At 45.3% G+C, this 26,853-nt stretch overlaps 1 protein-coding gene across 1 annotated transcript in view; it reads left to right on the top strand.

Annotated features, from left to right (window-relative positions):
• The window catches only part of LONP2 (lon peptidase 2, peroxisomal), a 55,809-nt gene extending 34,018 nt beyond the window's left edge, over positions 1–21,791 (top strand). The window contains exons 10-15 of the mRNA XM_063141384.1: positions 142–268; positions 1,367–1,500; positions 8,877–9,019; positions 14,069–14,276; positions 16,641–16,831; positions 19,525–21,791. Of these exons, the coding sequence (XP_062997454.1) occupies positions 142–268; positions 1,367–1,500; positions 8,877–9,019; positions 14,069–14,276; positions 16,641–16,831; positions 19,525–19,746 (1,025 nt within the window). The 3' untranslated portion in view covers positions 19,747–21,791. The remainder of the gene's footprint in view (positions 1–141; positions 269–1,366; positions 1,501–8,876; positions 9,020–14,068; positions 14,277–16,640; positions 16,832–19,524) is intronic.
• Positions 21,792–26,853: the final 5,062 nt, after the last annotated feature.

Here is a 26,853-nt window from a genome sequence, read left to right as displayed (position 1 = left end):
AGGAAACCACCAAACAATCAGCACTCAGGGGAAAGGGGATGGGGCCACTGGAGGGCCAGGCTGGGACGCCAAACAGAATCCGTCTTTTGGTCTGAGTAAGGTTCAGTACCCCTGTTCCAAATTACGTGCTCTGTTTCAAAGGATACACTCAAGAAGAAAAGATAGAAATTGCACATCGGCATTTGATTCCGAAGCAGCTGGACCAGCACGGACTGACACCACAGCAGATTCAGATTCCCCAAGAGGCAACTCTGGCAATCATCACCCGGTAATTTTTTAAAAATTATTTTGCTACGTTTGTGTTCTTCACCGCATTTTTGTAGCTGCCTAGGAAATCGGTAATTTAAAAGCCTGAACATTTTAGCACATCGAAAGAATCTCAGGGAAAAGGATTGAAAAGGGGGGGGGGGGAATGTTGATTGCCGCAAGGTGTCAAAGCATCCAAGGCCGTGTACAAGGGTAGAATTCAGCATCCATGAGCATCTCTGCTTTTTAACACAAGTTTCTAGTCATTAACGTTGCAGAAATAGACTTGAAAGCTTGCTGCGCACTGCCGGGTGAAGTCTCAGAAGCTGGGTTGGGGCGCAGGCCGCTGAAGGTTCAGGGTTTGTGGAAGGGGAAGTGAGATTCCCAAAAGATGGAGCAAGACTTCAGTTGCAGGTAAAACGAGGAGATCAGCCTTAAAAGCAGCAAGGAAAAAGAGTTTGGGACTGCGTGGAGCTTTTTAGAGTGTTAAGACTACGTCAGATTGCTTAAATAGAGATCAAAGTTCTGCCGTGGTTGGGGTTGCGCTTTGTTTCCACTTCTACATCAACGAGGGATACCGTGAATGCCTGACTGGGTCCGGGAGTCCAGAGGACTCCCCTGCGCCTGGCCCCTGCTTGCTGAGCCGTAGGGCACTCGCGGACCCACTCGCTGAGCGCCTGCGCACCCGATGAGCGGTCCCAGACGCTGCCCGTCCCCCTAGCGAGTCATCATTTCGGGGATTTCCATAAAAGTAATGTTGTGCAAATGGAGGCTGCAAAAGAGCCATTTACGCAAGGTTACAGGCCGCCATTTGCAGGCGGGTCTGGAGGGGCGAACGGCAGCGGAGGCTCGGTGGGCACCTGCAGGGGCCGACGGAGGTGAGTCCGTCCATCCCCAACATTGACCCAACACCCCCTTCCTTTGAGGCTCCATTGCAGCCATCCGAGGTCTTTGCATGTATCTTTTGGTATTTGACACAACTTGCAGAAGTCTGCTTGGCAAATGGAGAGATACCTTCTGTGCGAGTTAACAAACACCCGTGAGGCAAATCCGGGATTTCCAGCTCGTGTCTGTTTAGACCCGCACCAAAAGGGCAACGTTGGCTGCTTCTTTGTGCTAGATACACCCGGGAGGCAGGAGTCCGCTCTTTGGATCGCAAATTTGGAGCCATTTGCCGAGCGGTTGCCGTGAAAGTGGCAGAAGGCCAGCACAAGGAGACAAAGCCAGAGCGTTCCGAAGTGACAGAAGGAGGAGGTTTGTGTGCCTTTTATAGCCTTCTGCCAGCCGCCAGCTTTCTCTGGCTTGGAAGGCTGCCTGAGAAGGGGGCCGTGGCCATATTTGAGTTTGTAGATTTGCATATGTTTTGTCCCTGACCGAAACAAACAGGCAGCGTTCTGTTTCTGCCGTTCCGCTCTCATCATGAGCCCTAGGATTATCTGCGTGCGTCCAGGGTTGGAGCAGGGGAAGACGTCTTCGCTGAGTTTGTGGCGGAGGGAGGGACGCCCCACGCTAGGCCTCCATTTTGACCTGTGAAGCCATTAATGACTTGGCTCTGGTAGGCTTACAAAGCTGCCCCCCCTCCCCATGTTCCATTACATTCCCCCTTAGCAACTGTGGCCTTAGCTAGACCTAAGGATTATCCCAGGCAAATGGAGGGGTCGTCCTTGCCTGCTCCTGGGATTCCCTCTGTGTCATTTGGATGCTCAGGGATGATCCCGGGATATAGACCTGGTCTAGCCATGGCCTGTGACCCCAAAAGGCAGGGAACCGGCGTAGGGTCCCCAGAGGCTGCCCCGAAGTTACTGAGCTCCCTTCACCCAGACACATCACAAGGCCTGAGCATCATTGGGGGAAGATCTCGTGGGCAGGGGCCGGGAATGATGTCGCTGAACCCGCATCGCCCGGCGCCTGCTACGGGATCCACTGTGCTGTTTCTCTAACTCAGGCTTACAGCACCTCTTCCTGCCCAAGGGCCACATTCCGTTTCGGAGACACTCTTGCACCCCCCCTCCGCATTCTAGCGGTGGGCGGGGCTAAGGGCAAAAGGGGCGGGGTGAAGACAAAAAGGGCGGGGCCAAAAATACCCGCATATTTTTGCTTAAAGCTCTTCCTGCCAGTTCAGTGAGCCTTAGGTGAGGCATTTCAACCTTTTAGAATGGGGCGGGGGGACTGCACAAAATCCAGGAAAGGACCTAAATGGTTAGCGGCCAGGGAAAAGGGGGTAGGACTGTGGGAATAGGGGCGGGCATCTGAGGAAGCCAGGAAGGATGGATTAGGAGCAGTTTTGACCCATAGGCCTGAGGTTCGAAGACCACTGCGGTCAGGCAAGAAGCAGCAAAGTCACCAAACAACGGCCTGTAATGGTACCACCGCCAAGATCCCTGGGTAGAGGAATGAAAGCGACGAGGGGAAGTGACGAGTGCCAGCAGGTGTTCACAGCTGCATCCCCATCCCCGCTTGTGGTTAGGATTTTTGCATTTGGGCGTTCTTATCACCTTGCATGGAAGCACACACGTCCCTTCGTTGGGCGGGAACATGGGCGGGAGGGCGCTGTGGAATTCATGTCCTGCTTGTGGGTTTCCTGTGGGCTGGCCATTGCGTGAACAGAATGCTGGACTAGATGGACCCTTGGTCTGATCCAGCATCAGGGCACTTCTGATGTTCTTATATTTTTTCAGACTGAGGAACCAGAGAGAGACAGGTCTGCACAAAGCTTTCTCATATCGATAGATAGAAAGATAAAATAGAGATAGATTTATTAGAATAGTCCTCAGTTTACCCTTTGGTATTGCTTTGTTTTATATATATATGTTTAAATAGTTAAATCTACATTTTTAAGAACAATGCATTCTTGATATCCCACGTGGCAAGTGAGCTCAAATGTTGACAACTTGCCCATATCAAAACACGTTGGCCTCGTTCAGAAGACACCTTAAACCACAGCTTTAACCACGGTGGTTAAGCCAGAAAACCAGGCTATGTTCAGAAGACACCTTAAACCACAGCTTTAACCACGGTGGTTAAACCAGAAAGACAAGCTGTGTTCAGAAGACACCTTAAACCACAGCTTTAACCACGGTGGTTAAACCAGAAAGACAAGCTGTGTTCAGAAGACACCTTAAACCACAGCTTTAACCACGGTGGTTAAACCAGAAAGACAGGCTGTGTTCAGAAGACACCTTAAACCACGGCTTTAACCACGGTGAATAAGGCAAAAAAGCCTTATTCACCACTGTTGTTCCAGAAAGGGTATGGTTGAGAACCAAATGCACTTTAGAAGTCACTTTTCTACAGGCTGCTCGCATGTGCTTGAAGTTCAGTACCTTTGCCCTCATAGGAAGAGAAAAACCGGGGTTCAATTAGCACCTTACAACTAATTCCCCAGGCCCAAAGCGACTTTGATCTTGGATGCATCAATACTGCATGACTGACTGCTTTCGGGAATGAAGGTGTGTTTCAAAAGCAGCTTGCTTGCAGTCCGTTACTGGCGGTAAGAGCTTTTCCCTAAAACACGCTGGCATTTTTTAATCTTTCTGGCTCTTCCGATGTTGCGCCCGCCCACCACTGGCCCCTGAGCGATTCCCCGAAGTGGCATTGTGGGGAGGGAGGAAGGAAGGAGTAGGAGGCTGAAATGTCCCTTCCCCACCCACATAGCTAGTGTGGACAAAACCTAGCAGGATGCGTTCATACAATGCACTAAAACCTAGTAGTGTGGGAAGTTCACTGCAGTTCCAGTTGTAGCTCACAGTGGAAGAGCAATGGCTGATTTGGTAGCACCAGGATCTCCCCCAGACGGAAACACTCTGTAATGTTTCTGCGTGTAGTGCTGGTAATGTTTTTAAAAAATTATTTAATGCCCTCCCCCCCCCCCTTTCCACGCCCAGGGCTCCCTGACTAGATGTAGGATAGCCCTTTTCGCTTTCTGGGTTTACTAGTGAGACAGTTTTGAACGCTCTTCCCTTCACATGACCCTCCGCAACTTGTTTACTATTAAATGCCGAACAAAAGGGAGGCTGTCTTCAGCATTCCAGCGGAGAAGTTATTTACAGCGTTTAAAATTAGAGCTGGAAGTTGCTGCCAGCCAGGAAAGTAATCGCAAGCTGAAAGCTTCCCAATGGTGTGAAAACTCAAGGTTTTCTGGGGCCGTTTGGAGGAAACCCAGAAGGACTAAGCTGCGAACAGTTGCCTTTGTGTGGCCCAACTTGGCAGCAGGCAAAACGGTGCACGGGGGAAGCGAGCCCGACAAAACAGGGAGGGGGGGCTCACACTTCAGCCCACGCTGGCATTTGAGTGGTGCTCCCGTGCTCCAGAAAAGCAGGGGGGAGTTTGTTTTGTAAAAATGAGAGAGGAGGAGGACGGCAAGGGATGCCAAGCTGCGGTGGTTCAGCGCTGTAATAAATTGGGCTGTCTTGGATGATCTAGCGCAGGCCTGCCTGGCTTCAGTCCACCAAACTGAAGGCGGTCCCACCAGCCGTGTATTGTGGCTTGCCGGGTCCTTGATGGCCTCTCTGTTTCTTCACTCCGGGTCGGGCAGGCAGCAAGACTTTAAGCTGTAGATTCAGCCCTTTGCCTGCCCCCACTCCAGTGGCCTGCCCTTCACAGCTGGTCGGAAGCGGTCCTCTTGGGTCACAGGTTGAAGGAGCTTCATCTGATTGTTTCTGTCGGGGATGCACAACCCGCGGGCCGCACGTGGCGTCGTGGGGACCCCGCCAAGGGTTCCCCTTGCCCGTATTAGCGCTAACTAGGGAAACCCTGATCTCTGCTCTCTCATTGTTGATCAGAGATAAGGAAAGGGTTTCCCTAGCTAGCGCTAATATGGGCAAGGGAAACCCTTGGCGGGGTCCCCACGACGCCATGTGCGGCCCGCGGGTTGTGCATCCCCGACACAAGCTCCTTCAACCTTCCACCCCAGGAAGGTGAACCCGTGTGTGTGTGTGTGTGTGTGTGTGTGTGTGTGTGTGTGTGTAAGAAGTTCATCAAGCCCCCCACCATCTCAGTCAGGATGTAGAGTGGAGCATGAGGCCACCATGTGACTCAGCCAGTGCTTATTATTTATTTATTTAAAACATTTGTATCCCGCCCTATATCACTAGAATCTCAGGGCGGCGTACAGATAAAAACCATACAATATAAAACAATAAATAGACACAGCTAAAAACAAATTAAACCATTAATTAAGTTAAGATCAAGATGAGCTGCTTCTCCCAGCGTTGGCCGAGTTCCTTCCGCTGTGCGTAGGGAGGCTCAGAACTCTTCCCTCTACTAGAGAAAGATAGAACGGGAGGGGAGAGATGCCATCAGGTGGCGCTGGCTCCAGGTTTTGGAGGGCCCTTGTGCAAGGGACCCTGAATGGGCCCCTCCCTCTGTAAACCACTCCCCAGCGGCTATTGCTCCTCCTCCTCTTTCTCGGCATTGCCATCGCTCACCTGCTTGACAGGCAGAGAGTTGGAGGGCAAGGAGGCATCGGCACCTGTGGCTTAGCCTGCTCTCCACCAACGTTGTCTGGGCCAGGGCAAGAGAGAGGCAGGACAACAAGCAGGTTGCAATAGTGAAGAGGAGGAGGAGGAGCTTTTGTCAGTGGGCCCCTGCTGGGGTGTGGGTCATGGCCGGTGCCCAACCAGGCCTACCCTTGATGTCGGGTGACCATATGCAAAGGAGGACCGGGCTCCTGTATCTTTAACAGTTCTATTGAAAAGGGAATTTCAGCAGGTGTCATTTGTATGTATGCAGCACCTGGTGAAATTCCCTCTTCATCACAGCAGCTAAAGCTGCCCTCTTTTGAATCTGGCCACTCTAGTATAGCTCCTGCAGCTTTAACTGTTGTGATGAAGAGGGAATTTCACCAGGTTCTCCATATATTAGGGTGACCATATGAAAAGGAGGACTGGGCTCCTGTATCTTTAACAGTTCCATTGAAAAGGGAATTTCAGCAGATGTCATTTGTATATATGGGGACCTGGTGAAATTTCCTCTTCACCACACCAGTTAAAGCTGCAGGTGCCCTGCCCTCTTTTGAATCAGGTCACTCTAGTATAGCTCCTGCAGCTTTAACTGTTGTGATGAAGAGGGAATTTCACCAGATTCTCCATATATACAAATGATATCTGCTGAAATTTCCTGTCTTCCTTTTCATATGGTCACCCTACCTTGATGCCGGCCCTAAGATCAGGGGAAGGGGTGGAGCTTCTCTCTCACACACACACATCACCCAGCTTGCCAGATTGGTCCAGGAGGGGGAGCATCCTGCCACCAGACCAAACAGGGTTCTGCACCCCAACCTTACCTACCGGAGGAGAGTCCTGGTATTTCCCAGGTCAGAAGCAAAGTGACAGATCCCCCCTTTCTCACAGCCTACATTTAACATTGCGAAACTAAAATAAATAAATAAAAATCTGGAAAACATCCATTTTCATTCCAGCACAATTTGCCTTGTGAGTTGTACCCCGGGCTTAATCTCCATGCGGCCGTTATACACTTACGGTTCTTTTTTACAATCGTGGTCAAGCTCAGGTCTGTTTCGGCTAAAGCATGTGGAGTTTTATGAGCAGAGTGTAGAATCCCAGGGTCTCGAAATTTGTATTTAATCCGTGTGTTTGCATAGCAAGTGTGAGGCTTTAAAACACCTGGGCTTGTAACGAAAAGTAGGCAGTCCCTCTCGCTTGCGTTTTTATTTCGTTTCATTTCATTTATGTGCTTTTCCCCTTCTAAAGAGCCCAGAATGCAACTTCAGCCAATCTCTCTGCAGGAACATGAATGAAAATACCAATCCCCAAGGTGACGGGGCTGTAAGCAGCTGCAAGCTTTGAATACAGCTGCACTGTGGTTAACACACTTAAGGGAAAGTCAGCAAATAAATAAATAAAAATGCAGCATTTGGACTTGGCACCTTCTCGTTCTCCGTCCCAACTCCTTTCTTTTATTTCCTTAGACCAAAATCCAATAGTAAAATCCCACTGAAAGTTCTGCTATGCAAAGTGCACAGAAATATCAGGGAGCCAGATAAGAGCCCCGATTCCCAGTGGGTCGTGTCCCAAATTCTCTATGAAAATGGGGAATACCTACAGCCAGTCTTCAACTTGCACCCCATGTCTAGCCATGTGCATTTGGAAGTGAGTTTGTCCAACTGGACTTATTCCACGAAGCTCTTCTATACCAGGTCAATTATCTAAGTGGTCCAGTACTATTCTGTCTGGCAGTAGCTCTTTAGGGTCTTGAGAAGACAAGGGTCTTTTCTATCACACCCTTAGGTCATTCTTGTAACTGGAGATGCCAGGGATTGAACCTGGGCCTCCTTCTAGGGTTGTGAGATCTCTCCTGTCTGTGTTTCACAGATTGTTAGGTGGTTTTCATTCCGTTGTCCAATCATAAATGGAATTGGAGTCCCCCCCCCCCATTTACTGAATCACACTTACCCAAATCTCCCTTCCCCAAATGTGCAAATCACACAAAAATATGCATTGTTGTGTGTTAGCCTATGGGGGAAGCGCACATTTTTGGCTCTGGATTTTTTTTTTTAAAAAAAATGTTTTTTTAATGACTAAATTTGCTCAAAATTCCAGAAAGCAAAAGAAATGGAATCCATGCGAAAAGTTGGTCCGCTGTAGAATCTGTGGGCTGGATTTGTAGAAATTTGAACTCATTTGATTCTGTTGCGGATTCCTCTGACATCCCTACCTTCTGTGTCCAAAACATGTGGTCTACCACTGAACTATGGCCCCTCCCCTCCCACATAATGTGCCAGCCTTAATCATTCCCCCCAGGTTCAAATGGAAGCACCCTGTAGAAAACAAAGGACTAAGCAGTAGCATATCTGTAGTTGCTGTGAGCTTAAGGGAGCTCATTTATATCTTGCCATGTGGAGGTATTTCCACTCATTGGGCCCAACAGCAATAGTTTCGCATGCTAAAGGCACAATCCTGTGCATGTTTGGACAGAAAAAAGTCCCACAACTGCCATCATTCCCCTGGGACTTGTAGGACCTTTTTCAGTTGAAAGATGCATAGGATTGCACCCTGAGATTTCTAAAGGATTACAGTAGCATAGCAACTTGTCCAATCACTGACACTTAGGATCAGCATAGCTGAGAAGCCTTGTGGCTGTCCAGCCAGTTAGTGGAACCAGCCATTGGCAGGGATTTCATCACCACCATCGCAAAATCCCTTAGCATCATATAGATTGGGACAGTTTGGGCAACCATGTCTTGGCTTAATAAGCCATGAACCAGCTTTCTGACAGCCCATTCGCAATGGGAGCAAACAAACCAGGAAGTCTTCCATTTAATGATAGTTTCCTATTTCATCCGAACTGTGAAACTTTGGTTAACAGCTTTGGAACAAATCAGGATATTAAACCATGGTTTGAAACGGGTTTAATAATCCCGGCTTGTTTTAAAGCTGTTAACCACAGCTTCCTGGTTTGGCTGAAATGGGAAACTATAGTTAATAGACTTTTTCTGGTTTGTTAGCTTGATCATGCGAAGGAGCTGCACGCAAATCTAAGAGGCTCATTCATATCTCAGCTAATCGAGCTGAGATATGCTCAGTGGAACATGGCCATTCTCTTGAAATTGCTACTGGGTTGTTTTTCATTTCCAAATCTGAAGTGACGTTATATTTAAAATGTTTTTAAAGAGTGTAAAGAGCATGTCGCAGAAGATACAAAACCTGATGCTATCAGTGACACTGCTGACCTGGCTCTACCTCCCGAAATGCCCATTGTAATTGACTTCCATGCCCTGAAAGACATCCTTGGGCCACCAATGTACGAACTGGAGGTAATTATGTTTATTTTATTTTTTATACTCTCCAATTGTTTTTGGTCTTGCTTCTGTGTAGCTTGTATGGATGAGTTGTTGATTTTGTTTTTCGAAGGGCCTGGTTGGGAAGTGAGTCCTGGGGAAGGCGGCGAGGAAGCCTCTTCACATTCAGATTTGTCTAAAGCTGTTAACCTGCATTTAACTATTTGAGCAGCTATGGGCACAATCCTATGCATGTTTAGACAGGAAAAAGTCCTCCCAGCATTCCCCATCCAGGATGTACGATTCTTTTCTGTCTAAACATGCATAGGATTACACCCTTAGCGCATAAACAAAGCTATGGTGTCAAGACCCAAACAGTATGGTTTAGGCCATACTGTAGTCCCTTTGTATCTCTCTCGTCTTTGAAGCAGTTCCCTTGCAGAATCGTGGGATGGGAACCAACCTGAAGTCATTATAGATTACCTCCTCCCTCTTGCACTACTAGAGGATCCTCACTTGGGCTAACATACATAATCTACACTAGTATGCTGTGGAGAGATTGATTATTGGAGGATAATTTAACATCTACTTTTGCCAGTTGCTCCTTTTCTTTCATTGACAGCATGTGCCCAAACAGTAGGGATTTCAGTTCTTGAACCTGTACTATCTGATGTTGGATCATGGTTCTAAAAGATAATCTTGTTCTGGTATTCACTTTATTCCTTGGTATCGGCAGGAAAGAGAGCCTAGCGTTGTTAGTGCCGGTGCCTTAAGGCAGTGGTCTTCAACTGGTCCAAACCCGAGACCCATCTCAGACTCCCAACCTGCAACTTTGGACCCACTTTCACAATTTTCTCCATGCCCAACCTGGCGGCAATAGCTTTGCCGCAACCTATCTGGACTGATCACACGACCCAGTTTAGAGTTTTGACCCACCAATTGAAAACCACTGTCTTAAGGTGTAGAGCAGGTCCTAATGTCAAGTAGCGTTTGGCCTAATTTCAGAAGCTCTCGCCAAGCCATCTGTTACAGGTCTCTGGCAAAAGTGATTTGTCCCTTCCTCAGTTGCCTCCTGGGAGAGAGGGGAAGGAAGAGAGTGTGCCAGAGAGAGAGAGAAGGAAAAGGAAGTGGCAAGAAAACAAAGAGGGAGAAGTTTCTGGCTCTCGTCAGATAGCCTCTGAAGGAAAGTGGCCCTCAATAGAAAAAGGGTTGCTTACTCTTGGTGTAGACCATGGGCTCAAAAACACTCTTTCAAGAGTCAATTGACTGCATCCAGACTGCTTTAGCAATGAAGGCAACTCTGCTTATGTCCAAGACGGAGTAGGGAGCCCTCTTTTACTGTAGCTTTGTAAACATGGATGTTGATGTATAAGGAGTAGCAACAGCTTCCATGGAAATGTAGGTCTAAGGCTAGAAACAGATAAAGGCTTTAGGGCAAAATGTCAAATCTCCGGTGGATGGCTGTGCGTGTGTGTGCATTCCGAACTCGAGTTTTTGTAACCAGTTCCAGGTGGACGCAATCTGAACATTACCAGTGACCAAAATTTCTGGGTAGGAGCCTCAAATAAGAAGTGGGCTTGAAAATGATTTCTTTATTCCTAGCTGCCCTTGCCTTTTTCTCCCCAGTGAAGAGTACAGCTTCCATCTCGGTGAAAAACATTCCAGATTGGTTCCATTTGTTTTTCTTTTCTGCAGCCTGCAGCGGGCCTCTCGCTCCCCCCCTGTCTCCTTAGCGCTGAGAGCTTCACCTCTGACCTTCACTCTGCCATCAATAACTCGTTGGAAATCTAGACCCCGCAAAGGCAATTCGCATGTCGGCACTCAGCCCAGGGAGAAATTGAAAACCCAAAGTAATTGAATTGATTCCGGAAGGCCTTTTTCAAATGAAATATTTTTTTAAAAAATAAATAAATAAATTAGGCCTATAATTTTATAAGCCAAAGTGCTCTGTGAAGCCGTTTCTAAAAACACTGCACACTGAAGTATCCGAATCTGCCCTTTCAGGATGGCAATCAATGGTGCACACTAAGTAGGTGCATGGTCAGTTAGTGGAATTTTGAAATAGGATCCTGACGACAGTCTGGCTGTGTATCTATAACTCCCTTTCACCTCTCTGAGAAGATGGCAGAGTGTGCCCTAAAACTGTTTAAAACATGATGAGTTTTTGAAATGGGATCACCCCTTTCAGTGCAAAAAGACTTTCAGCCCAAGGACGAATTGCATTTCGGAGAAGCTTTCGGGAGCTGCATACCGGTGGCGGGTGAGGCCAAAGGCAAAAGGGGACAAAATATTAGGAAAAGACTGGCACATTTTAACTTACTGCTCTTACCGCCAAATAATAATAATAATAACAACAACAATAAATATTATTATTATTTCTTACCCGCCTCTCCATTTGGATCGAGGCAGGGAACAACTATAAGTATAAATTACATAAAAATGAATTAAAAACATAGTATACATTATTAAAACATCCTAAAAGCATCCTAAAATTCCACTGGATAGGCCTGCCGGAATAGATCAGACTAAGCTTTAGGAGAGGCATTTCAACCTTTCAGAATGGAGGAACAGCTGCTCAAAAGCCAGGAAACCACAGAACGATTGGTGGTTGAGGGTAAGGTGTGGGGCCAAGTGAAAGGGGTCCGTCTGGGGAATTCTAGAGACCCAGATGGACCCACAGGAGGGCACAGGGCACTCTGCACTCTGCACTCTGGTATATAGGAATACTTGTTCTTGAAACTATTTCTCCTCTTCTCACTTCTTTCTCTGCTCACCCATAGGCTGCTGATGCCCTAGTTCTAGCCTGCCATTTTTTCCTCGTAATACCATGCATGAATACTGGGTAATAGCCACTGGGAGAAACAGATGGACAAGACTGCTGACCCCCTGGAAGTATAGTTTAAGTATAACTTGCTCTCTTAGGGCAGAACGTAGATCTGGATTTACTGGTAGATCTCTGGGTTATTTTGCAGGTCGCCAAGGATTTCTGGCTCCCAGTTATGTAAGAACACTAGATCTGGGCTGTCCCATAAAACGTACAAAAATAAATGAAAAGTTTTTTTTTCTGTGCCAGTGTCAGAAAGCTTTCACTCATTATTTTTATCATTATTACAAAAACCACAACGCTATTCTCTACTTCATGAAATACCCAGTTAGGCTCCACCACTCTGTTTTAGGAAACTTTCTACTGTTCTTACAAAATGACTCCTACTTCCCACCCCACCTGCTCCCACAACACTGCCCTGAATTATACTTCTGAAATGAAGAAAGCTTGGGGTAACCAGGCAGGGATTTTTATGGGGAAAGACTGTAAGCTCCATTCAGTTTTGGTATTTTCTGCAAAATAATTTCCTAGGGTTATAATTATTTAATTCTAAGCGTAAGTCTGTTGGACCAGCCTCTTGTTGGTGGATCTTGAGGTTCTAGTGAAGAAACAAAGTAGATCCCTGAAGTCTGCCCACCTCTGTTTTAAGATTTTAGTAGTTTTGAGACTAACTTTTCTTCTAAGAGGGGCAGGGGCAGATGGCAAAATCGCAAACAGGCTGAACAGGCGGAAAAGAGATTGACAGCATTAATGCTAAAACAAATTAAAATCGAAACATCAGCGCAAACAAAAAGTCCTAGATCTGGGCTGTCCCATAAAACGTACAAAAATAAATGAAAAGTTTTTTTTTTTCTGTGCCGGTGTCAGAAAGCTTTCACTCATTATTTTTATCACTATTACAAAAACCACAACGCTATTCTCTACTTCATGAAATACCCAGTTAGGCTCCCTCACTCTGTCTTGGGAAACTTTCCCCCAAGTATGTCTTTGCAGATCTGCCCTTTCAGAAAGCTGTCTCAGTTGCATCTGCCTACAGTTTCCTTGGCCTGGTTTAGGAATATTTACTATAACAGGAAAATGTTAATGTGTGTAAACATCACGTAAAAAAGAAGTAACATTTCCCTTGAAGCACTTCTTGCTTTGTCTACAGGCTAAGGTTCTTAAAATGATCCACACTGCAAAAAATGTTCCTGCATCCATTCCAGTAATAAACTTCTGAAAAGGTTAAAGACAGAAAGCTTCAACTTCCTGTGATTAGTAGATAAACACTAAGCCATGGTTAGGCCGGTAAGCCTTTTTGCAGCCAATGGTTAGTGGGCATGTTTAAACCGTGGTTATGTAGCCACCATGGTTAGGAACGGTTCGCATGACATGCTAAGTCATGGTTCACATAACACGCTAAACCATGATGTTTAGCTCAAAATGCTTAACCACTGTGGCTTAGCGTGTCGTCCGAACAGGGTCGCTGTACCTTAGTATTTTTAACGAATTCTCAGCAACTGACAGCAGCTATTTTACCTATTTCTTTTTGGAAAGCGACTTCTGGAGTGTGCTTCTTAGTTACAAATAGCTGCAATAAATTCGTAAGCTGGACTTGTTGTAAAGCTGGTAACAGGTATTCATTTGTGAATCAGGTCATGGTTTGCCACCCGGAACGGCAGCATCACGTGATGCACTTCCCATTTCTGTAACCGTTTTGCAACGCTTTCTATTGGAAAGGGATGAAATAGGGTGGCATTCGTACCAGGTATTAAGATCGGGCTCCTCAGGCTACGTTCTGCAGCCCAGTTGTGGTCTTGTAAGTGCAGGCATGTATGGGGACAGCGTATGGGTAACTGCTCATGAGATTCATGTACGGCGTTCGCTGCACTTTCATTTTCATTCTTCGTCACAGTGGTCATGTCAGATGGGTCATTTACTGCCATCTAGAAAAAGGGGAACCGGTTGGTGGCAATTTGACGACCACTTCCCTGAGGACCCGGGGTCGCGAAGCAGTGAAAACGGCTCTCCCAGACCCCATGGTTCCAGCCTTTGGCCCACACCATGAAACAGGGAATTTCTCACTCATGTCTTTCGGAAACCCACTTTGGCTTTACTGCCGTTTTGAAATTAGCAGGACTGCTAGAATTACTGTATAATTGTAACGTCTCAGAAAAACTAGTTCAAGCCGACAGTGTTGTTTGGCAACGTTCCTTTGTGTTTGAGAGTGGGCTCGGTATTCCTTTTCCATGGAAATCTTCTTGTCTCTTATTTCCTTCCAGGTATCCGAGCGGCTGAATCAACCAGGTGTAGCAATTGGCTTGGCTTGGACTCCCTTGGGGGGGGAGATCATGTTCGTAGAAGCCAGCCGAATGGACGGGGAAGGCCAGCTCACTCTGACCGGCCAGCTGGGCGATGTCATGAAGGAGTCGGCGCACCTCGCCATCAGCTGGCTGCGCAGCAATGCAAAGAAATACCAGCTGACCAATGGTACGTGTGGAAGGACACAAGGAGAGGAGCTGGGTGTGAGCCTCAAGGGTACATAAAAATGGCTCTTGAACGCTTCCAGATTTTCTTGCCTGCCCTGGACTACAGAAGCGAGGGCATCTGCAGTACAACTTTGGGTGGAACGTGTTTTGCTTAGGGCGTTGCAAGTTGTTGAGCGATAGCTGGAGCTTCGCGGTAGAGCACGTGCAAGGTATGCGAATGCACCCAGGTTCAGTCCCTAGCACAGCCTTCTAAATTAGTCCCAGAATGCTACTAACCTGCAAAGATTCTACTTTCCTGCTTTTTACTCATAAGAAGGACTGGTGGAGGAGCTTCCTTTGCCAGTTCTTCCTTTGCCAACCCGCCTTAGGCGATAAAAGCCGGCTTCCAGAAAAGGGTGGGTGGGTTTCAGGATGGTTTATCACATGCATATTTAAAAACTACACAGACATTAAAAAGAACATGGTTAGCTTTGATGGACCAGCTCCGGTGAGTGTTCTGCAAGCAGATTCTTTAAATTGCTTTTACAAAGGATGGTAAGGATCTCTTCTTTTCTAAGGCAGAAAGCCTCAGTCCCACATCTGGGGATGATACTGACCTACTTCAGAGTGTTGCTATACACTTTTACCTGGGAGTAAGTCCCATTGAACTCAGTGGGTCCCACTTTTGAGTAGATAGGGATAGGATTATGCTGTAAGATTGTGTATCTGAAGTGTTTTGAAAAATTAGAAGAACATTTATCAGTGCTAAGCTTTTTTATGACTGTCAACCCACTTAAAAAATTCAGGCAGAGAATTCCTTTGAGGCTGGGGAAGAATCCATGGTGGAGGGGTGCTTTTTACCATTCCCCCCCCCCCCTTCATACACATCTTTTTTTTCTGTTTTCCTCCCATTTACACCACTGGGAAGAAAATTAACTAACTACAGCAGTTCCTGGGCTGACGTAGTTCCTGGCCAAACTTTAGGGCCTGCCTCTTTCCACCATGGCACCAGGGAGGCCTCTGCCTGCAGATGTCCCTCTTTGCCCCTGGAAGGAATGTTTACATTCTTTGTCCCTTTAAGGACCCTCCTCAGGAGCATAGGGTTGCTGTTTTAGTCCATCAGGTAACTGATTATAACTGCATGCATTTTCATATGAGTAAACCCAGTAATTTTTTAAGGAAAAGGTGTATATTGAACATAAGAACATGAGAAGTGCCCTGATGCTGGATCAGACCGAGGGTCCATCTAGTCCAGCACTCTGTTCACACAGTGGACAACCAGCTGTCGACCAGGGACCATATTCCCCAGCAAGTGGTGCACACAGGCTTACTGCCTCGGATACTGGAAGTAGTACATAATCATCAGGGCTAGTAGCCATTGATAGCCTTCTCCTCCAGGAATTTATCCAACCCCCTTTTAAAGCCATCTAAATTGGTAGCCAGCACTTCATCTTGTGGTCGTGAATTCCATAATTTAACAATGCGCTGTGTGAAGAAGAACTTCCTTTTATTTGTCCTGGATCTCCCAGCAATCAGCTTCATGGGACGACCCCGGGCTCTAGTATTTTGAGAGAGGGAGAAAAATGTCTCCCTATCCACATTCTCCATACCATGCATAATTTTGTACACCTCTATCATGTCTCCCCTTAGCTTCCTTCTTTCCAAGCTAAACAATCCCAGCTGTTGCAACCTTCCCTCATAGGGGAGATGCTCCAGCCTGTTAACCATTTTATGTATTGATTGGTTTTAAGTAACGCATGATTCTCTGCAGCATGCAACTTCACAAAAGCGCTCCCTCTTCTCTCTTGTACACTCGTGCGTACGTGTATGCGCGCACGCACACAGACACACACACACACACGCCTTGTCTAAGGGCCTTTACCATTTTTATTTTATTAATTTAGAACACTTTTTGGCCGCATATGCCCTCACAAGGAGGTGTACAACAATATACATAAAAGATTTTTATAGATTTTATAAGCCCTTACAGAAAAACCTTTTAAAAAAAGACTCTGCTGGCCAATTAAATGGGATATTTAATCAACCGATTGACAAATTGTTTAAGAGCGTTTGTACTGCCATTCAACTGGTTCATCTTGAAATGTCCCCCCCCCCCCCCCGCTTTTAAGATGAAAGAGTAAGTAGTATATTGAGATGCAGGTGTTTTCTTTCTTCTCCTTCTGTCACCCCCCCTTTTTTTTGCTGCCACAAATCTTCTTTCAAATGCTGCCAAATGGAACCAGCGTTAGTCCTCCAGTGGTGCGGGTTGTTTGTCTATTTATTTATTTATTTTGAGAACAAAGACCAGAAACACCACAGGTTTGAAATTTCTACACTCAAGCGCCTCCTCCCCCCCTTACCCACCACCCTTTTCTCTTTCTTAAAGCTTCTGGAAGTTTTGATCTCCTTGACAACACAGACATCCATCTGCACTTCCCAGCTGGAGCGGTCACAAAAGATGGACCATCTGCTGGTGTTACCATAGTAACCTGCCTTGCCTCACTTTTCAGTGGGCGGCTCGTGCGTTCAGATGTAGCCATGACTGGAGAAATTACCCTAAGAGGCCTTGTTCTTCCAGTGAGTATTGTTCAGAGAGAATGATATTGTTAAACCTTTATTCTAAGCTGCATACCTAGGCTTGTTATGTTTCATTCCCAGCCAGCGTTCTGTAGTCTTCCAGTGTAGTTCGCAGAGTCCTACAAAACTGACAGTTAACACGGACTTTATTTTGGGGTTGGGGAGAGAGAACCTGCTTTACGTTAGAGCCGAGTAATCTGCTGCGGACATTTCCAAGAGAACAGTAGAGCAGATCATAGTTATTCCTTGCAGTAGTGGGGTTAATTTTGTCAGATGCTGCCTTAATTGGAACTGTGGCTACATCATTACTTCACTCTCAGGGGGCTGCGAAAGAAGGAATTCTGTTTCCAGATACAATCAGTTTACTTTCTCCCACTTCTCTCTTGATGACACCTGGAAATAGCCCAGATCTTTATAACCGTCGCTGTCGAGATTCGGATGTGTTAATTAGAAATGTCTAAACTGCCTTAATTCAAGGTATCTCCTCCTGAATGAGAATGTGTCGTATTTATTGGAACCCTTGGTTGAAAAGGGTGGGCAGGGGCGGGTGTTGAGATTTTCTTAGTGACAAAAGTGTAGCATATGGGAGTGTGGCTTCAACTATGAGGGGAATGCTGGCATGGACGTCTGGGTTACATTTAGCCAGCCAATAGCTTGCTATGGGGTTGGAGACGCATTTTGTGTACAGAGAAACACATCCTTGGTGACAGACAACTGCCTGCTTCTTTCCTGCTGCTTTTCCATCTTATTTGTATGCAGCGTTAAGTTTTCCTCCTGTGGCATTCAGCAGGCCCTAAAGGGCAGGCCTGTACGTGTTGACCCACACAGCTGAACACGGTGCGCTAGCCCCAAGCATTTGTGGGGCTAGTATATGCATCTGGAAAGTCACCTTTTGCTGCCTAAATATTTGAGAGCTTGTGAAAAGTTTAGTTTAGAGGTGCAGGACCCCAGGTCTGGGGGCAAATCTGGCCCTCAGATGACTCCGACCCCTTTCTTCCAACCACCAATCATCCCATTCTAAAAGGTTGAAATTCCTCTCCTGAAGTTTAATTTCTGTCAGTAAGAGCTTTAATGATGGTAATTTTGGTCTTGCCCCTTTTACCTTTAGCCCACCACCACTAGAATGCAGCTCCCAAAAGCTGTTCCTAAATAGAATTCCACCCTCGGGCTGAAAGAGGTTGCAGGACCCTGACTTAGTGCAGCTTAATCTGCCTGCTTGCAATTTCTCCCACCGGTATTTCTTGCACAAATACTGTACAGTCAGGAGGGGCAGTTCAAAACCAACCCTTATTGCAGTATTCACTCTAATGCAACAGAATGAGAATTTCAAATAACACAGTTCAGAGCAACAAGTTTTGAAATCAGAATGTCACTGCTTCAATTCCCCGGTGTTTCTAGTTAAAAGAATTAAGGAGCAGGTGACAAGAAAGTCTTCTGGAGCGCTGCTTACAACCAAGGTAGACATATGAACATATGAGCTGTGCTGGATCAGAGCAGTGGTCCATCTAGTCCAGCACTCTGTTCACGCAGTGGCCAACCAGCTATCAGCCAGGAACCAATAAGCAGGACATGGTGCAACAGCACCCTCCCACCCATGTTCCCTAGCAACTGGCTTTATAGGCTTACTGCCTCTGATACTGGAGGTAACATATAGCCACCAGGACTATTAGCCATTGATAGCTTTATCCTCCAATCATTGTCTAATCCCCTTTTAAAGCCTTCCAAATTGATGCCCTTCTCTACATCCTGCGGTAGCAAATTCCAGAGTTTATGCACTGTGTGAAAAGCACTTCCTTTGAACGGTCCTTAATCTTCCACCAATCAGCTTCATGGGATGACACAATTGGGTTCTAGTATTGGGAACCCAGAACAATTCTCAGCAAGATGGTCAACTCACCTGACCTGACGCAAGGCAGCTTCCTGTGTTCCTAATGAACAAACCTAAGTTTTGGTGTTGCCTGTTAATAACAGGGGATGTCAGGCATAGTGGTTCTCCTTTCCTAGTGGGCCTTTCTAGAAAGTCCATTTATTGCACAAAGACGTAAAGCGGTCAGTTCTCATTTTTGTTGTGGGAAATCCAGGCATCTGCCTCAAAGGATGTGTTTCTCATGGGGAATCCTATATTATCCTAACCCAGAATTATATATTCTTACCAAATATGGATAGAGGCAGATAACATTACCAGTGGCAACCATGTGCTATTGTAAGGCACTGCTCAGCCTGCAGAGACCAGGTTTGCCCTGGAACAGAAACTGACTAATCTCAGAACAAAGTCTGAAGACTTCCCTTGTCAGTTTCTGCACATTGAAACATTTCCAGAACTGGTCCTTGAGCTGAAACTGATGATAGGACTTCAGGTCTTGTGCAAATCCCTTCTTTCATATGCTGGTGCCAAAATAAAGGGGAAAGGGGAACCAATATGCTACCTCCCTCCCAAAAGAAGAAACATGTATGGCTTTTCCCATACATGGGCCTCCAGAAATCTGCCCATCAGAAACACAAATTAAGTAGATTGTTATGCATTCGCTGTGTACCTTTCTCTCCCATTGTAATTAATTGACTTAGAATGAACCGCACACTGTGTTCACCACTACCAACGGGCCATTATTCTGCTAAAAGTATCCCACCTCAATCTTGTTTCGTTACATACACACACAAAAAAAAACCCCACCTTATTTCTGTGCCCTTAACAGGTTGGAGGAATTAAGGACAAAGTCCTGGCAGCACACAGAGCTGGTCTGAAGAGAATTATCATTCCTCAAAGAAATGAAAAGGATCTTGAGGAGATTTCAGCAAATGTACGGCAGGATCTGAATTTTGTGATGACAAGCTGCCTGGATGAAGTTCTTAATGCAGCTTTTGATGGGGGATTTTCAGCCAAGACCGGACTTGATCACTTCAACAGTAAACTCTAAGCAGATTGACTGGGCTTGTCTAAGGAACAAAATACAAAGCTGATATGTTTATCTGGCAGACTGTAAAATTGGGAGAGAGCATAAAGAGGGCAATATTGGAATACTGACACAGGCCACCAGATTTTTTATTTTATTTTTTTAAAGACGCAAAGGGTTATTCTTCACTGGGACTATTGCAAACCTGCTGCCCATTCTTATTGGTCCTTATGTGCATTAGTGAGAAGCTGTCTGCAGAGATGGACGTGAATACTAAGCTCTTAATGATAGTTATTCCCCAATGCTATTAAGGAGCAGACTTATACAGGAGCAGAATAGTAATATCCAATCACGTAAGCCTTCATATGAAACCTCTTGCCTGTTTAAATTTAATGCGAGTCCAATTTTCGTTTTTCAAAGAGCCTGACATGAATGTTGAGATTTACCTTGCTTGAATGTCAGGGCTGCGATTAAATTGCCATTGTTGCTAAGGCAGTGTCATTCATCTGTTGTTGTACCCTAAAGAGGTGTACACAAATGAATTCGCACTGGCCTTGCACGTAAGTACTCAACTCACAGACCTGAAGTTGTTTTGGTCCGTCCCCCCCAACAGATCAATGATTTTACAAGGGGTGGAGCCATAAGGGACTCTTGGGTTGGTTACCTCTTTGCTACGAGGGCAATCTGAGAAAATCTTGACAGGTAGAGGGAAAAGTTATTTACATCAGGATGAGAATGACCTGAGAGACCACTGCCAAGTGCCCAGGGCTAGGAAGTGATTGGGATGGCCAGTAGAAAATAGAACACGTTCCCCTTTTAATTCAGAGACTGCATATAATTCTTAGACCTTCACAACTTCTGCTCCTTTAGCTGCTTTAATAATGCCATCATCTACTTTAAGATGGTGCAACAAGAAGAGAAGCAATTCACTACTCTTCTGTGCAATAGGTGGGTTTGGCTAATTTGGTATAGTGCTGCATACGTTTTCAGACAAAAGATTAATTTTGTTTTATTATAAAAGCATTTGTTTCCTGAAAAGTTGTAGATTTTGGAACCGGATACCAAACAAATAATTGATTGGTGCCAATTTTCGTTTCTTGGGTGCATGGAAGGTTTCTGAAACGGCACTGATACACATCCTGCAACAATGCACAGAAAGAAAGAACAACCACAGGTCACTCTAGCCCACTACAGAGTGAAGTTGGGAAGAAAAGGAGCAGGGAGAGAATAAGCGTGGACAGCCTCAAGTATCACAAGATGTCGGCTGGCTAACAGGGGCATGCCTGAACATGGGCTTGGCAGTGAAGCAGCAGCTGTTCAGTGTGTGTAGGTGAGATGCGTCACTTAGGAGAGAAATAAGCATCCTGTGTGGTATTCTTCAAGCAAATCTATTCATTCCCACAAGGTATCCCATCTTCGACCCAACACAACTCAGGTCCTTAAACAGTTGTTTTTGTAATGCCTACCTAAGTTATGCTCGTTGGCTATTTGAAACTCCAACTTTTCTTTAAGTCTTCAATTGAAGGACCTTTGTGTTCATAGCCACTGCTAAGCAAAACACAGAGTAGACATAGGGTCGGATCCCAATTTAGCCAGAGTAAACCTATTTAAATCAATGGGGCTTAAGGTACATGACCAACTTAAGTCCCTTTGATTTCAGTGGGTTTACTCTATGTATGACGAAGTCTGGAACCAGTCATAGTTACAAGATTTTACACATTCTCTACATACTGGTGTGGGCTGGAGTTTTGTTTTGTTTTGTTAATGTAAGAGGTTCTAGCAGATACCAGTCAGTGTGACAAGGCATGAATTAAGCACAGTGTTTATGTCATATTATGCTGTTTGAGGCCCAAGGTCAGCAACAATGCCATGCAAGATACTCTGGGTTCAATATATGTGTTACAAGCAGTAGCCCTTACAGGGAACAATAAATCCATGTGCAATGAAAGCAGCTTTGCTACCAATACCTAGTTATTTGAAAGATGCAGCTGAACAAGTTAGCAGCACAGCGCTGGTTATTAATTTCCATGGCTAATTAAAGTTACAGGTATAACTGGTGTGAACTACAATTGTATGTGTCTGTTTCTTTCTAACATGCAAGGCTGCAGGAATACACTGCAGAAACCCAGCATGCTTTATGATGTTGAATAACTTCCCAGTGAGTTTTATTTATTGCTCTTTCAGCTGCTTGTGTCCCCTGCCCTCCCCACTTCGCCACACACCAACCATGCAAGTCTATTCTGGTCATGAATTGCACAGGGCTTCCAGAGTCGTAACCTCATCACACCAGGCGGTATTTGATCAATGCAAGATCACGAGTGATACTGGTGGGGTCAGTATGCTTGAACAATCTGACACACCCACTATATTGTCTGCATACTGACACCTACGGAAAGATGCCCCAGCTTGCAAAACTAGACATATTTAAGTAGGCCAGCTGCAATTCCCTTTTGCCCACTCTCAAAAATAAGCTTTTGAAATCTTTGCGTACATAAGTAAGTCTGTTCACATTTGGTGATGTTCACATATCTAGTGCTACTCTTTAAAATGAGTTTCCAAGCCCACTGGGAAAATTTCACACATTCAATGGGACTTTCTTTTGCAGATACACATTAAGACGGGTGCAGATTTGTCATGAAATCGACTCAAAATACTAAAAGCTATTCCAGTCCAACTACCAACACCATAGGTAACACTCCTTCATAGATTCCCACCATCTAGGGCAGAGGTTTACCAGGCCCAGAGGACACCCCACCCCCATATGACTTGACTTAAACTGTTTTTTGTTGTTGTTGCCGCAAACGTGGCAGTGGCCTGGGAAGGGACAGGGGGGCATCTAGGGTGAACCACTTTCCTTGCATTATACAAGTGGTTTTTTTTTTTTTTTTTTGGCACTTCTACACCCCCATCCCAGCATGCTGGTTTCCCAGTGGCCTCATTTTGCCTCCAATCTTGCCAGCATTCACATCTGAGCACATTATTTGCGTGAGTGATTATCGTTTTTGGATATATACCATGCCTTTTAGAAAATATTTGCCAGGAACTTAACAGTGTAAGAAAGAGTAACAAATGATTTTAAGAAACTACGCATGTTAAAACAGCACAGCTAGAAATTTATAAAAACAGAGTTAATAAAAAGTCCACTTGACTAGTAGACATTTTCAAGGCTCACTTAGAACCCCAAAGATGTCTTGGGGAGCTGCCACTGCAAGAGGCTCTGGCACTCGCTAAACAAACTGATTTTACAGGAGAGCTGAAGCTGGGATAACAACTTTAGGCAGTGGGTAGATTCATACAGGTTAGGAGAGTCCTAGATTTCCTTTTATCCAAACAGATCAATATCAAGCCCTTAGGACAGCCTCCCACAAGCTGGAATACAATTCCCGTAATTCCCAGCCAGTATGGCGAATTGTCATGGTGGTGAAGACATAGCCCAACACATAGAGATGGAACTGGGTTACAGGCGGCTGCCCTTTGGGGAGGGGTGTTCTTAACTTCCCAGTTGCATACCGCCCCTCAGGCAGAGTGAATTACAAGTCTCCAGGACAGGCCATTCCTGGCATTCCCACCCAGAGACACTTTCCTGTTTCGTTTTTATCATACTTGAACCCCGCTCTATTTTTGTTTGCCAGTGGGAGACTTTCCTAGTTCAAATGAAGAGACCGATTCTGCAGCTAATCTCCTTCCTCCACTTCTCAAGTGCTCAAGCTTTGAGAGAACTCATGTCTTCCCACCCCCACTGCTGAGGAATGCAACCTTTTGTCCTCCTGCTAGCCAGGGGTGGAGATGCTTGATTAAAGAAAAAAATCCTGCTGGACTGGGAAGCCACACCGCCTGAAATTCCATACCAAAACGCTTCTGATAGGAAGTGATTGGGCAAGGCAGGAAATGTTAACTGGGAGAACTGGGCAGGGGATGATGATTAAACTCCCCTTTGAACTGCATGGCCAGCTGCCCTGCCAACAAATCATTGGCCAAGCTTCAAAGCAAGGAGCTGAAGGCAGCCGTGAGGTTGCCTTTCCCCTTCGCCTAATGTCCAGCGTACAATATAGTCATCTCAAACCACAAAAGTGTTCCACAGCTAATAGAATTCTGCACAGAAGCAATATTGCCTTAGGATATTGAGGACTTCCCTTGTTCTGAGGTTAAAGAGCAGTATTCACTTTTGCTCCCAAGGACGGATAACCATTTCCCCCACTCCATGGGTTAATGCAAGATAGAAGGAAACTTAATGGTACATAGCTCTTGAGAGCAGGGCTTCTGGTGTGCTTTTGAACAAATCATCATTTAAACAGAACACCTGTGACAATTCTGCAACATACAAAACCAAGATGGTGGCTGAACACCAAATTTAAGGCTGTCAAAAAAATTATGGATTTGTATTTTGAGGGTCGGGGAGCCAGCAGGGGGCTGAAAATACTTTGAAAGAGGCTGTAGCAGGTGAGAATGAAACAGAGCAGCCTCCAGGCCCAGAAAAAGGTCCCCTGAAACATAACACAGAGGATTCTCCGCTCCTCCAGGCTGGTCAGCATGCAACCCAAGTTGATGTGGGCTAGACCTAATTGCCAGGGAGGCTAGGTATCTGTCGCTTCCAAAGTTCTCAGGTGACAGCAGGGAAAATTTCAGGCAAGGAAGACTGCATCTGGGGTCACTTTAAACGTATCTCATTATCACAACAGCATCAAGTTCTGCGAGAAGGTAAGTTCAGTCAAAAAAGCTGCATCCAGTTACAACTCCAAATGTAACACACACACACACACATTCTCTTCACTGGCTAATGGAGATATGGACCAAAAAAGCTTCCTTTCAGCATGTTTACAATACTACAGTCCTATTCCCATGCAATTGTGCAGGCAGCAACTCCAGGAGCTCAAGAACGGCAAGTAACAACACCTTCCTTTATGTGTTTTGGTACATATTACTACCAAAGCTGTTCCATTTCATTGTACTTCATCGTCACAGGTACTCCCCAAGAGCCACGTGCAAGGCCGCCAAGGACAGCATGGTACTTCTTGGAATGCACACTGTCCGGACTGCAAGCCCTTTCACTGGTACCCCAGAACATTTCGCTGCCCAAAGAAACCACTTCCATCAATTTGTGAAGTTAGGCTAGCCCCAGTTACTGTGCCTCAAAAAAAGCTACCAACATTTCCCTAGGGATGTACCCTTGGACAGCATTCAAAGGGTATCTAAAAATATACACGTTCTTGCTCTACTTATGCCCTTTCTTAAATAAAAGGGGGGGAAGGGTGGAGAACATTCAAAACTAAGCTTCCAGATTTAACGAGACAAACAAGTAATTTAAGCAAACCTTTATTTATACATATACATTGATCATGTTGCACCTTATTAAGCAAAAGCTTTAACTGCAAACTTACCTCAATGCAGTTGCCGATGTCGTCTCTGCTTCGAAGCCAAAATTGGTTAGTAGTATAGTCATCTAGCTGATATTCCCGCATCAATATCTGTTTAGGAAATTTTAATCTGTTGATCTCAGGATTACCCCACTTTACAAAGAGCCCATCTTTTTTCTTTTAATGGTCATGATCTACCTCACAACTAAGAGATGGGGACGTGCTCCTTGTAAGTCACTGTAAACTTCTCTTCCCTCTACCATTCTGCCTGGTGCCCAAACCTTGCCTGACCATTCCTGGTAAAATGAAGCGCTTTTGTGCCTCACTTACCAGCATCTAATGACCTGCTGCTTCCTAGACCCCATGCGCAATGCCACTCCTGCTCTAGAGAAGACAGAATTCTTAACCCTTCCCCACAGCTGCAGTACTTGAAAGCTTTAAATAAACATACTAGGTTCACACTATTAAAATAATTATCGATCACTTTTATCCTTCAAATAATTTCACCTTATAACCTTTTTAAAATGCACTATTTGTATAATCTGTGCAAAAATGCGGAGACTAGACAAAAATAATACGAGAGTGGATAGGCTTACATTTCTGGAAAGCAGACGCAGGCAAGCCCTGCATGTCGAATCCCAGAAATCCCAGGCATTAACGTCCCAAGAAAAAAGGTCAGGCAAACATACATTCAGCACGTGTCCACCTACAGCAGCAAAGGGAGATCCTCTCCAGCCTTTCTCAAACTGGGGCGCTCCAGATGTGTTGGACTACAACTCCCAGAATGCCCCAGCCAGCTGGCTGGGGCATTCTGGGAGATGCAGTCCAACACATCTGGAGTGCCCCAGGTTGAGAACCACTGCTCTAGGCCCTGGCATAAGAACATAATAAGTGCCATTGCTGGATCAGACCAAGAGTTCAACTAGTCCAGCACTCTGTTCACACAGTGGCCAACCAGGAACCCACAAGCAGGACACGGGTGCAACAACACCGTACCGCCCATGTTCCTCAGCAACTGGTGTATATAGTCTTACTGGCACTATCAGTGTTCCTCTGGTGCAAAAACAGGCAGTATTCATTGGACAAAAGGATGAGGAATTCCATAATATTCTATTCCAGTCAGCTTCCATTCCATTATGGCAAAAAATCACTTAAGAGTTTTCAGTTTGCCAGGAATTCTTTTAATGACAGAATTTAAAAAAGACCAAAAACAGCTTATTTCAACTGCCTTCTTTAAACAAATGGTCTGTATTTATAGTTACAAATACTGTATAGACAATGCCTTCTTGTACTGCACAACCAATAAATACAAGAATGACTTCAAAATGTCTAAAGGTCTCTAAATTCCTTTGAAAATGTGCCTGAACTTCCACTTATTTTAAATTAGAACATTCTCAAACAAATCTGCAACGTTATGTTCGAACTCAAAATACAATGGCATCTACAATTTAAAAGAAGCCTTTTTAGGAATTTGTCCAACAGTGTCTCTTTTTAGATACCATTATGTTCACAAAAAAAATAGTTGAGTAAACAACAATATCATTGAACGGACTACTGGAAAGGGCTCCAATCCTGTGCACAGTTACTAAGGTCTAAGTTCCATATAGGTCCATGGGACTTATCTGTATAATAACCAATAGCAGGATTGCACCCCAAAAATGTTACCGAACATACAGAAGTATACACTTTACCATAAGCAATTATGCAAATCAGAAGATGACACCTGTAATTAATTTTCAAAAGGTCAAAAAATAAAAATAAAAAGGAAAAACCCGAA

This window comes from Elgaria multicarinata, chromosome 14 (genome assembly GCF_023053635.1).
Source record: "Elgaria multicarinata webbii isolate HBS135686 ecotype San Diego chromosome 14, rElgMul1.1.pri, whole genome shotgun sequence".
Lineage (NCBI taxonomy): Eukaryota > Metazoa > Chordata > Lepidosauria > Squamata > Anguidae > Elgaria > Elgaria multicarinata.
The sequence above is the reverse complement of the archived record's forward strand: the minus strand, read 5'-3'. Positions and strand labels throughout refer to the sequence as shown.